Source organism: Solenopsis invicta, chromosome 8 (genome assembly GCF_016802725.1).
Source record: "Solenopsis invicta isolate M01_SB chromosome 8, UNIL_Sinv_3.0, whole genome shotgun sequence".
In the NCBI taxonomy this organism is placed as follows: Eukaryota; Metazoa; Arthropoda; class Insecta; order Hymenoptera; family Formicidae; genus Solenopsis; species Solenopsis invicta.
In genome coordinates, this window is record NC_052671.1 from 23,708,606 (window position 1) to 23,721,876 (window position 13,271).

The 13,271-nt window shown below is 30.4% G+C and overlaps 2 protein-coding genes and 1 long non-coding RNA gene across 8 annotated transcripts in view; 1 reads left to right on the top strand and 2 right to left on the bottom strand.

Moving 5' to 3' along the window:
* Nucleotides 1–13,271, bottom strand: part of LOC105203969 (tRNA-dihydrouridine(20) synthase [NAD(P)+]-like) — a 523,658-nt gene that overhangs the window by 86,869 nt on the left and 423,518 nt on the right. The window lies entirely within an intron of this gene.
* Nucleotides 1–13,271, top strand: part of LOC105203991 (DENN domain-containing protein 1A) — a 35,560-nt gene that overhangs the window by 4,697 nt on the left and 17,592 nt on the right. For 5 of the 6 annotated variants that reach the window (XM_026141180.2, XM_026141179.2, XM_039452704.1 and 2 more), the window contains 10 exons: nt 428–481; nt 1,300–1,557; nt 1,967–2,068; nt 2,168–2,395; nt 2,544–2,720; nt 2,866–2,898; nt 6,625–6,679; nt 6,766–6,946; nt 9,922–10,051; nt 11,574–12,242. In XM_026141180.2, coding sequence (XP_025996965.2) covers nt 428–481; nt 1,300–1,557; nt 1,967–2,068; nt 2,168–2,395; nt 2,544–2,720; nt 2,866–2,898; nt 6,625–6,679; nt 6,766–6,946; nt 9,922–10,051; nt 11,574–12,242 — 1,887 coding nt within the window. The remainder of the gene's footprint in view (nt 1–427; nt 482–1,299; nt 1,558–1,966; nt 2,069–2,167; nt 2,396–2,543; nt 2,721–2,865; nt 2,899–6,624; nt 6,680–6,765; nt 6,947–9,921; nt 10,052–11,573; nt 12,243–13,271) is intronic. The other variant, XM_026141182.2, reaches the window with a different exon arrangement.
* Nucleotides 1,333–11,633, bottom strand: LOC113005508. The gene is made up of 3 exons (XR_003269513.2): nt 11,429–11,633; nt 9,936–10,037; nt 1,333–1,561 (listed from the first exon to the last, which is right to left on the bottom strand). It is a non-coding gene; the product is annotated as an uncharacterized LOC113005508 (long non-coding RNA).

A 13,271-nucleotide genomic window follows, 5' to 3' on the forward strand; every position in this document is an offset into this window, starting at 1 on the left:
CAAGTATATTTAAAAAATCCTGAAGTGATGAAACTACATCACAGATTGAAATTTTTTTTAATTGACTTTACAGAAATAAAAACTCTTTTACAAGTTTAAAATACAAACAAGAATAAATACCGGTAGGTTCAATCTTAAGAGTAAAACATTTTTTAAAGTGTATGTTGGTAATTCAAAATTTTTATTTTGTTCTTAAATTGAGTCTCCCCATAATTATTCTTGTGAGTACTTTAAATATGTAAGAGAATTTTTACTTCTGTAAAGCCAATTTGACGAACATTCAAACTTGTAATGTTAATAATTTTATAACTTCTGCATCCCTAATTTAATGTTATCTATGTGCTATATAAACTGTTTCCTAATATTTCTTAATATTAAAATTCTTTTAATGAACTGAAAACATTTTTTTTTTTTTTTTTTTTTTCAGAATTTTATTTGTCAAAGTCCAAAGCAGTTTCAACTACCTAGTATCCCTGAAAATGTAAGTAATATTATCAACAACTTATATTAAAAAATAGGTCATATATTATATTAATTTATAAGAAATGTGTTTAGTAGAGATATGTTTTGGACTGATAATGTAACAACACAATGATGATAAGAAGGTCTTCTTTGGTTGTAGCTAAATCTTAGTGCCTATATTTATTTGTGTGATTTTATATACTTCTTTGAATTCAACCAGAATATGCGCCAAATTGTTTTTCCGGTCGTAACACAGCATATCGAATAAGAGTTAGTAATATCACGATTTTTATTAAATTAATTAATTTAATATAATATTGATACTATTATTTGCATCTATATATTCATTCCCCCCTGAAAAAACTAAAGAAATTTATTGCGAAAAATAACACCCTACCTAGGGTTTGAACCTGGCACCTCTGGAATCTCCGGTCCTGGCGTCTTACCACCTCGACCACTGAGGCACAGTGATATTTCTCGCAATATTCGTATATGAGTGACAACGCATTTGAAGCGCGTGATCGCAATAAATTTTTTACAGTTTTTTCAGGGAGGAATGGATATATAGATGCAAATTAGCATCAATTGTTATATTAAATTAATTAATTTAATAAAAATTGTGATATTACTAATTCTTATTCGACATGCTGTGTTACGACTGAAAACCATTTCGGCGCACATTCTGGTTGAATTCGAAGAAGTATATAAAATCACACAAATAAATATAGGCACTAAGATCTAGCTACGACCGAAGAAGGCCTTCTTATCATCAAATATGTTCAGAACATAGAATTGTTATTACATATATTTTTAAATAATGATTTTACTGTGTTTCAGAGGAATTTGACTGAATATTACAGTGCTGTAGATTCGCACAATATGATGATGATATTCGCATCTATGTTATATGAACGCCGTATTATTTTTATTTCGAAACGTCTATCGAGGCTAAGTGCATGTGTACAAGCGTGCAACGCTTTAATTTATCCAATGATTTGGCAACACATATACATCCCAGTTCTGCCACTAGCATTAATAGATTATTTATTAGCGCCTATGCCATTCCTGATTGGAGTGCCTACCCAAACGCTTCAGGTATCTGCAACAAGATTTTTCAAAAATATATATTTAAATTCTAAGTTTATAAAAGTGAAGGAGAGTCAAGTGATTTTTTATATATATTTTAACACAGGAAGTTTTGACATTGTCTTTTTCAAATTAATAAATAAAGAATAAAATCTTAGCAATAAAAAGCATAATTTGTTGTTTAAAAAAGTGTTTACGAATATATTTATAAATATTGATGAAAAGAAATGAAAAAAGAACACTGTTTATAATAATATTTAAATGGTAATAAGCCATATTACCATATTTTTATTAATATAATATCATATTAAAAAGAAATTGAAATATACATACACACATACATATGTATGTATGTATGTATGTACATATAATATGTTTTGCAGGAATATATATTATATATGTATAATATTTTTTGCAGAAAGTACCCAAAAATGATTTAGGAGAAGTTGTCATTTTAGATGCTGATAATAATACAATTGAATCGCCGTTTCAAGATTTGGAGTCTTTGCCTCAAGATGTAGTGCGTAAAGCAGCATACTACTATGATCCAATAAGATAATGTATTTCTAAGAATTAATATACGTCTTAAATAATAAAATAAAAAGTTTCTGTGTTGCAGGTGATGAATTTGAAGAAAGCGTTGCGCAATAGACCGGCTCTTCTCGGTGATGGTGTGTCGAGGGCATTTCTACGCGCGTTAGTGCAATTAACCGCAGGTTATAGAGAAGCATTGACTTTACAACAGGGTGAGCGTATTACGTTCAATCAAAATGCGTTTGTTGAAAATAGGCCATCTTCCATGCAACCTTTTTTACGAAAAATGTTGGAACTACAAATTTTTCAGCAAGTATGTATATAAATGTGTAGTTACAATTGCTTAACATATTATAATAAATATTATAAATACATATTATAATATATATATTATTATAAATATTATAAATACATATTATAATATATATATTATTATAAATCGACATTTTGGATATTTTCAGTTTATAGAAGAACGGTTGAACATGCTTAATTCAGGACTTGGTTTCTCAGATGAGTTCGAAATGGAAGCTTGCAGTTATTCGGCTAAATCAAGTAGTAAATTTATGCAGCAGTACAGAGAATGGACTTACACTATGCGAAAAGAGAGCTCCGCATTTTTTCGTAGTGTAAAAGATAAGGCATGTTAAATTAACATTTCAAGTACATCAGACATTGTTATACAGTTTAACATCTATTCAATTTACTTCAACATCTATTATCTGTTATTTTATATAAAAGAAAAGAAAATACTATTTGTATTATTTTTGTTATTTTTTATTGCAGGCCAATCCAGCAGTAAAATATGCTGTCAAATCAGTAAGTTTAAAACATATTATTTCACGTATAATTATAAACATATATCAATAATTTATTTCCATCCTATTATTTCTATATATTGAGTCATTAAATATGAAACTTTACACATATACATATTGTTGTGTGATCGCCCTGAGGAAGCGACTAATATTGATTTGCGCGAGGCGATCAATGTGCGCGGCAGGAGAAGATCATTTGCTGTCAACGGTTGTTATGTTTGCCATCGTCTTGATCTTTCTTACGAACTGTCACGTTCTTATATTAAAGTTATTTTTTTAAAAGTCTGTCTTTTTATTTCGGGAGCGCGCGTGTGATTGTAGAGTATTAGTGCGCGAATACGAGACGATCTCCGGTTGTAATTATATGTGTGTGTGCGTGCGTGTGTCTGTGCACGCGCGCGCGTTACAGCAGAGATAAGAAGCCGCAGTTTGTCACTTCTGCAGCATTTAATATTTGCACGCAAATTATATATCACTAATTGCAAGTATTTATTCTACACACACACACACACACACACTCTCTCTCTCTCACACACACACACACATGATGTGCAAAAATCCGATTAGCAACCTCCACGTGGTGTACATACATTGGATAATGCTAATGATGACGGTAAACGTCAATTTACGGAAAAATGTACTGTACAAAATGTGTTTTTTCAAAGTTTTGTAACTCGGTCAAAAAAAAATTGTAGGAAAATTTAAAAAAAAACATTTTGTAGAGAAAATGTCATACTTTATGATACTTGCATTGCATTTGTCAAGAAAAAAACTTTTTAATGAGTTACAAGCTGTCACGTAATTTTAAGGAACAAACAGTGTACTTTTTTAGGGCATAGCAGTGAGAAATTGAGAAAATTTTTGAAAACCATTGATAGCATATTAAAACTGAAACTTCGAGCTTTAAAATGCTTTTTTCATTTTTTGTCTACGATGATTTTTCACTGAGTACGAATATCATTTGTAAATGTAAATGTGTTGTAAAAAAATGTAGCTTAAAAGTCGCGTAACTCGGTTAAAAAAAATTGTACAGAAATTTTAAAAAAAGCATTTTTTAGACAAAATGTTGTAGTTTATGTAGCTTTGTTTGAATTGTTTTAAAAAAAATTCTTTTGTTGAGCTGGAAAGTGTGAAAAATACGAAATTTTAAAGAACATAACAAGGTATGTTTTTTTACTGCATAAAACAGAAAGTTAAAAGAACTTTAAAAATCGATTCAGCGTTAAAATTGAAACTTCAAGCTTTAAAATGCTTTTTTTATTTTTTATCTATGATGATTTTTTGCCGAGCTGCAGTCATTTAAAAATAACCTAATTTTTGGTTTCTGGAAAGTGTTCTCTATTTTTTGTTGACGAGTGTATATTTTTAGAATTCTTACAAGCTGTTCTTTTGCTCTCTTCTCATTATTCTCCATAATATATCTCTATTTACTTTGTAAAATGCACTCTTCAAGTCTGCAAACAGCATGTATATTTTTTTATCCTGTTTTTTCTCTTTGCAGCAAGTGACTCAACATGAAGTTGTTGTTTATCGTTGATCTTTCTAAATCCTATTTGACTCTCCAGCACCATACCTTTTTTTTCAACTTCCAGCTCTAATCTGTTTCTTAAAAATATCCTGTATTTCGTACGCCGAGATAATTCTCACCCTCTCTTTCTCCAGCCTTGCCTCAGTCATTACCAATCTCTCTTTTATTATAGTTATTCTATTCTCTCATATTCCTCCTTTTTTCTTTTTACTTATTACAAAATCTCTCATCTCTCTCCCTTTTCTTTTTTATAGCATAGCTACATACCTATTCATGTATTAGGTGTATGCATTAATTTTAAAGGATTTTAACGTAAATTTACGGCTTTGCTGTGACGAAATGGTTACCAAATTGATTATTCAAAATATTTCCCATCCCTAGCCACTACTTTTTCCCATCTTTCTGGTAATAGATGATGGATTCCACGTCGAAAGAATGATCTTTAGAAGCTATCCACGAATTGACCTATTTTTTGATATCTTCATAATAATGGAAGCGCTGCTCTGTCAGGCCATGAGCCATCGATCGAGATAAGTGGTAGTAATCCGAAGGAGCAATATCTGGAGAGTACGGCTGATAGAACATCCCAGTTAAGCGCTTCCAATGTTTCCTTGACCGGTTTCGCAACATGAGGCCGAGCATTGTCGAGCTGGAAAATCACTTTGTCGTGTCTTTTCGCGTAATCTGGCCTTTTTTGCTTTAATGCTCGGCTCAATTGCATCAATTGTTATTGGTAGCATCCTCCAGTGATAGTTTCGTTGGTTTGGAGCAGCTCATAATACAGTACACCCAGCTGATTCCACCAAATACAGAGCATGAGCTTGGCGCCATGAATATTTGGCTTTGCCGTCGATGTTGATGGTTCGCCTGGCCTGCATATTTTTTTGCGCTTTGGATTATCGTAATGTATCCATTTTTTATCACACGATACGATGCAAAAAACTTTTTCTTCTGTGTCTTTGAAGCAACAATTCACAGGTCATTTTGCGCTTTTCAATGTCCCTTGGCTTCAATTCGTACGGCATCCAATATCCTTGCTTTTGAATTATTCCAATAGCCTTCAAACGTCTGGAAATCGTTGATTAATCAACATTTAATGATTCTGCAAGTTCTTGCGTTTGACTCGGGTTTTGATCGAGGAAAGCTTCCAATTCCCCATCCTCAAACTTTTTTCGCTGGCCTGGACGTTCCTTGTCTTCCGTATAAAAATCGCTTTTTTTATAGCGTCGAAACCAGTATTCGCATGTTAAAAACGAACGTAATCATCATAAGCTTCCGACAGCATTCGTTGACTTTCAGCAACATTTTTCTTCGAATGGAAGCAAAAAAGCAAAGTTTCCGCAAATGCCGTTTTGTTGGCACAAATTTCGACATATTTAATGCTCAAAAAAAAAAAATGTTTACAATTCGGCACAGTGGCGCATACAGAAAACTAAAGCCTTGATGGTGCTTTGATATGAAGTTAACAACAATTTGGCCCGATGCGATATAGTTCTAGTTACGCCATCTCTTGTAAATCCTTTAAAATTAATGCATACACCTAATATTTGAATACAATAAATGCATTTTTATAACAATATTAATATTTAAAAACAATGAAAATTTTTTTATGAAATTTGCGTTTGTAAAATACAATATAAATTTCTAAAGTTAAATACACTAAGAAAAAAGAATATTAATATAAAGAAGAAAAATTATTAAATTTAATATTAAAAAATTTGCTGTTTAAAAATTATTTTAGAATTATAAGTTTTAATGTTAATCATTGCATTTATTATTGATTATTAAATAACGTTATTTAAAAATTTAATATCTTAATATTTAATATATAATTTAACAAATAATAGGAAAAATAACGAATTGTTCCTTTTTCTTTAATGTAACAATAACGTGTTACTTCTTAAAATTAGTAACGATAACAGTAACGGTAACAGTTACTTTATGAATAATTTTACACTGGAGATATAAAATTGAGGATCGAAACGTTTGTACTGTAATAATAATTGCTTGTTAATTACATTATTTCACACGTGAACATTCTTGTGTTGGCTCTCACAGCATTAATTCATATTTTGATTTACCTTTTTAGAGCATTTCTTAATTTAATTTTACTTTTATGAATTAACTTTCCCAACCTTGTTTATTAGAATATGGTAATAATTAATGGAAGAAATATGCTATAAAAATTGATATCCACAGGTGAAAGATAAAGGCAAAGATATGAAAACGGCATATAAAGGATTAAAATGGAAAGGTGTGTTTTAATCTTTTATAACCTTTATTATTATAGTAGATTAAATATTAAATATCTATTTATAAATGTTTTTTTTTGGAGGGCAGGGCGGTCTAATAGAAGCGAAACTAGTATGAGATTTCACCAACCACGATCGGCTCCCAGCTCGCCTACATTAGATAGACCTATTGGATTTACATCCCCACCAAAATCTCCAAATGGTGTGTCAGCGGCAACTAATTACCGAAAAGATTTACGTTTGCGGAATAGTAATTTCACTGACACCAGGTACATAATATAATTATTTATCTCTTTGTATCTAGTGTTGTGCAAGATACTTTATTTTTAGTATCGTATAGACCATACCGACGCGGTATGGCCAATTTCACAAATTTATTATTTTGAAACTAAGACCTATTCGATCAAACGCCGGGAGACGTAAACTTTTTTTTCGTCTCCAGAATAACTAAAAAAATTGGGATCAAAATTCCAGGGTGACTCACCTGATCCTCCTCTTGTAAGTACTAGTACCTCAAGTGTATTTTAAATGTACGGTAAAAGTTTACATTAGGGGAACAGCCTCTGACGACCTTGACCTTGACATATGTTATCAAGGAGAAGGTATTGAGTGACTTACAAAAGGTTATAAGTAATGCTCATTTTTTATTAAAATATATTACAGAAAAAAAATAGTTTTTCTTAATTATTTCAGAAAATATTCATTTTACAAAAAAATGTGTCAAACAAAAAATGAAGCTTGTAATAAACTTTATAAAAAATGTCATATACATTTTTTATTTAATTTTAATACTTTAGTCGTTATAATAGAAAAAGTGTTTTAAAACAATTTTTTTTATTTTTAATAGTTTTTTGTGAAAGTAGATGTTTAGGCGGGGGAGGGGCGGGGGAAGGGCTCCGCCCCTCCCCCGCACCCTCTCTCCGTATTTTTTCTAACCTAACCAGCCCGTCTCAGTCGATTCACTAATGACGTGGTGGGTGCGGGAGGGGGTGAGCCATAATTTCAAATCTAATATTGCAACGTCAATTAAATATTTTTGGCTAAATTACAACTAAAGTAGGGTTAGGTTGGGTTAGGAAAAATACGGCGAGGGGGTGCAGGGGAGGGGCGGAGCCCTTCCCCCGCCCACGCGTTTTCTGTATGGGTTTTTGACGCAAAACAGTTTTTCGACGATAACTACTAAAGTATTGAAATTAGGTAAAATATATATGACCTTTTTTTATAGAGCTTATTACTAGTTTCATTTTTTATTTGACACATTTTTTCGTAAAATGAATATTTTCTAAAATAAGTAAGAAAAATTGTTTCTACTTTCTGTAATATTTTTTTAATAAAAAGTTAGCATTACTTAAAACCTTTTGTATGTCACTCAGTACCTTTCCATTGATAATATATGTCAAGGTCAAGGTGGTCGGAGGCTGCTCCCCTAATGTGAACTTTTACCAAATGTATTTAGGTACAAGTACTTCCATTTTTGAACAAAATTTTAGAATAAATAGGCATTTATTTCATGTTTCCGCATAATATTTACGTATTATACGTATTTTATACATATATACATTTCTATGCAAGTGAGTTTAACATAATAATAAAATGAAATAATACTTATAAAGCTATTAATCAATTTTATTCAATTTATTTTACATTTATACATTATATTTCAAAAATATATAGAAATATTTAAAATAGTCTTTAAACAAATTATTTTGTCGCGATGTTAAAATTTGTTATCCTCCACTAAATACGTGTTTAACAGGCGCAGAGCTCGGTAAAAGGTGTGTGTGAAGTTGGCGTATCATTTCGTGAACTCACAAAATGTTGAGAGTTCTGGCTTTATTTACAATAGTTCTATAGTTCTTGATAGATAAAACAAATAGGTCTGGCCTTTAAAGCGAAAACAATGCATAGGACAAAGTGAGACGCCAGATTCATGCAGCGTCTCAATTTGTTCTACGTCATTTTCCGGCACAATTTTTGTAGGATTTTAAAAGATCTATAGTTCTAGTTTTGTGTACAAAAAAGAATTTTTTTTTAGTTCTAAACGTATTTAAACGCTTTTTGAAGAGTTCTGATCGATTTCGTTATTAATTAATTAGTAATAAATTGTTATCTGACTCATATACGCAAATATACGTCTTCCACGGACGATAACAATTTTTTATTAATTAATAAATTACGGGATCGACCAGAACTCTTCAAAAGGCGCTTTAATACGTTAAGAACTGTAAGAAAAATATTTTTTGGTACACAGAACTCTCGAATAAAGACCAGCATCTCAACCATATGTGAGAAAATACGTTTCGCGGAAGTTAATAATTTATTATTAACTAATAAATAATAGAAGCAACCGGAACTCTTCGGAAGGCGCTTTAATACGTTAAGAACTATTGGAAAAATATTTTTTGGTACACAGAACTCTGGGAAATAAACCAGCGTCTTACCCATATGTAAGAATATATGTGTTTTGTGGAAGTTAATAATTTATTACTAACTAATTAATAACGGAATCGACCGTAACTCTTCGACAGGCGCTTTATTACGTTAAGAATTGTTGGAAAAATATTTTTTTTGTACACGGAACTCTATTATATATTACTATAAAATAATGATTTTACAATAATTTTTTTTTTTTAATTAAATAAACTATGTTAAACGCTAAAACTTTTTCTAGAACTCATCTAAAACTATAGATCTCTAAAATTCTACAAGAATTATGCAGGAAAATGACGCAGGACAAACTGAGACGCTGCGTGAACCTGACGTCTCACTTTGTCCTATGCGGTTTTTTTTTTGCTTTAAAGGCCAGAACTATTTGTTTTATTTATCAGGAACTATAGAACTATTGTAAATAAAGCTAGAACTTTCAATATTTTGTGAGTTTCTACGAAATGATACGCCAACACACGCCGGTAAAAGTGTTATATTGTATTTTAGAATTTGTTTTTGAAAGAGTTTTTGGGTTCTAAATATTTTGGAAAAATTTTGGTATCTTTTAACGTACCAGAATACAATTTTATAATTTTTTAATCTGAAATTTTTACTTTTTTTTTATATGAGACCAAATTTGAGGTACACATGCGCGCGCGCGCGCGCATACACACACACACACACACACACACAATACATCTTACACTGTGCGTGCGTACGTACGCTTGTGCATGTGCGTGTGTATGTGTGCGCTCCCCCTCCCACACACAAAATAAAATTGAATTTTATTATATTTATATTATTATTTATATTACAGAAAACAATACTCACCTTTAAGTCCTAGTTCTCCTGAAGAATCAGACTCTCCATTGGAACGTATAAATATAGATCTTATGCACGAACTTCGAGATGTGATATTTCCAAATACACCACCTGTGGATAGAACAGTAAGTTTTCTACAACTTATATAACATTTACACATTATTATTTTAATTTACACAAAAAGATATTAATTACTAAAGAAAACGATGAAGGTATATTCACGAATAAAGTATTGTATCTTTATTATAATTGAAATAATATAATATAACACATTTCACAATTTTAATTTTTGACTGTAGGAAAGAGTATTAAACACAATGTAAGCAAATTTGTTTCAATGCCAACTTTTTCGTTAATGAATTATCTGTCATGCTTTAGCTATAAATCTTTGCTTTCTGTAAATTGTTTATTCGTGTTTTTAACAAGCAATGAATCTTATCATTTTCATGGCCAATTTATTATGAAAGAATATAGTTGTACACAGCATGTCCTCATAAATTACATCCGATAAAATATTAAATTTATATATGTAGATGTGTCCAATTCGTAGGAAAATATTTATTCTGCATGCCCGTACTTGAATCATCTTCATCTACCTGTTTTCCATCGACATTACTTTCGTAATGTTCTTAATTTTTAACTTTTGAAAATTAATTAAATATATATTTGACTTGATAAAGTAGTTATTTGGACACATTATGTTAATGTTTGTTAAAGGGATTTTCTACTTTGTTGCGTTGAGTTTTTAGGTTTTTTACGAATTTTTTTAAGGAAAGTTTACAAATATTTATTTAAAATTTCTATTTATTCTTTATTTATTATATTGTTTATACGCGTAGGCCGAAAAAGACGCTTGTTTATTTTATTTGTTGTTATGAGAAATATTATTAAGTGCCTTCGGTAGTCGAAGTGGCTAAGATGTCTGCACGGAATGTAAGGAGATCTATATTTAAATCAATTTGTCCGAGGATCTAATATTTTCCGCAACAAATTCTTTATAGTTTTCGGGATGGGAGGAAATTGTAGAGATACTTGTAGACATCAAAATTATTAAGTTAACTAACAAGTTTTTCGAAATTATTAAGTTTTAACTCTGTTTCGATTCTATTTCGGATATTTTAATTGTTACGCGTGAAATTTGTATTCAATAATTAATATATGTGTACCACTTACAGCGCTTGACTCTTATTTGCCATTATAAACCTTTCAATGAATTATGTTAGAAATCCTTAAATTATCTTTTTTTTTTTTAATTATGAATAAAGGACAAAAAATTTTGAAAATTTTATCCATTCTTCCCCCAAAAAATTCTAGTAATTTGAGAAATCAACGTGATTGAGTTGAAAATCCTCTTTATATATTAAAATGTTTATTACAAATATTAATTCTTTTATTAAATGTTCATGCATTTTATGCTATGTACCACCTCTTATTAATGGTAATGGCACACAATTCTGGCTGTTAATGACTCTTTAAGTAAATGTCAATAACTGTGTCATTACGTGCATGCGTCACGAATCAAAGCTCAGTAGAAATACATTGTCACTCTTCAATTGTTCCAATAAAAGATTAGATATTTCGTAACTTGTATCAGTTAATTTCTTGTATGAGAAAGAAAAGTAAAAATTTGTCATGCATCACTTTCAGTTGAAACCAGTACGCAGTTTAGACAGCTTGAGACCTGCATGGAGTGGGCACTTACGGCACGGCCCTCCACCTAGTACTGTCATTACAAATCCACACAAAGTCTCTTCGACAAAGCGACTTTTATTTTCCTCCTCCTCTCATCCTCTTCCCTTCAGTAATTCAATTAATCAATTGAAGCCAATTGCTCCTAATTCAACGTTAACGAAATCAAACAGTCCCGTGGAGATTGAAACGTCATCTTTGCCCATATTGCCTAAATCACACAATCAAAGTGCTGAATCAAATCAATGTTTACGCGATTTACATGTACATAGTGATTTCATGAAACCCGTTGTTAACTTGTCGTCGTGTATTTATGAAAAAGATAATGTGAAACCTGAAGAAAGATTTTCTTCAAATGATAAAAAATTTAATTCCAAAGACATTTTTACGAATACCAATTCAGTTTCAAATACATGGGATAGCGAACTTTTCGATAAACCTTTTAAAACGTCGAATTTTCTTCACGAAGTAAATGAAGACGACCCTTTTGATACAAGTAGAGTATTCATGCCTACCTATTTGCAGCAAGCTGCACCACTTTTCAAATCCATGATTCCCTCGACGCCCGCTCAGTTTCATTCATTATCACATCCATTCAATGCTACATCCTGCTCTGCACAGGCTAAGGTAAACATCATCGTTCACTATCTTTTATATCTATAAAACATTTCGATTAATTTTGTTTGTGATTGTTGGGATCGTAAAATACGTAAAAGTATTCAATAATGTGCAAAATGTTCCAAATTTACCGAGCTACCATTCAGTCACAAATACTAGAAACTAGCCTGGTAAAAATTTTTCTTAAAATTCTTTATATGTTTAGTAGTAGTCGTAGTAGTAGTAGTAGTAGTACTAATAAAATATTACTAAAATACTACTTCTACTAATAAAAGTAATAGTAGATAGTAAAAGTATACATAAAACTACTACTACTAAATTCTGTAAATTATATGACAAATATTTTAAAACAATAATAATACTATTTATAATAGTAATAGTACTACTAATATGTAGTAAAAAGTTCTTCATATAGGTAGTATTATTGAAGAATTTTTTTCTACGTACATACATGCGGCTGCTACTATTAATAATAGTGACTGTACCCTATAATTGCTAATAATATTTGTATTACATGCCTAGAATATTATACGAATGTCATTAAAGATTGAAATAATGTTAAATTAATATTCCACAATATTCTATATTTTTAAGCCTTAAACACATAAATCGGTCTGGGAGACCTTCCCGAAAAAACTTTACTTTTGTGCTATTTTATTTTAGTTAAGCAATGAAGTTGGTCAATCGTAGTAATCGATAGAGGAGACTTCAAATTTTTTTCCACCTAGCCCGAATCTTTTTTCTCATTTTGTGTTCCCATAGTAAGCGATCGAAAATCTAGGGGAATTTTCAATATGTGTTTAAGAGTTAATATTATTTTAATATTATGAGAATATTAATGTTATATGTCGTTGTGTATGTTATAATATTTGTGGTATATTATTTCAAATATTGAAGAAAATAATAATATTTACTTCTTATAATATTCATATAATATCAGAAGTAAGCAGAATATAATCATTTTTTATTAATATTAATTAATATTTCAAGAATATTATTTAATATTAAATAATATTATAGCACTTATAGGGTAGTAAT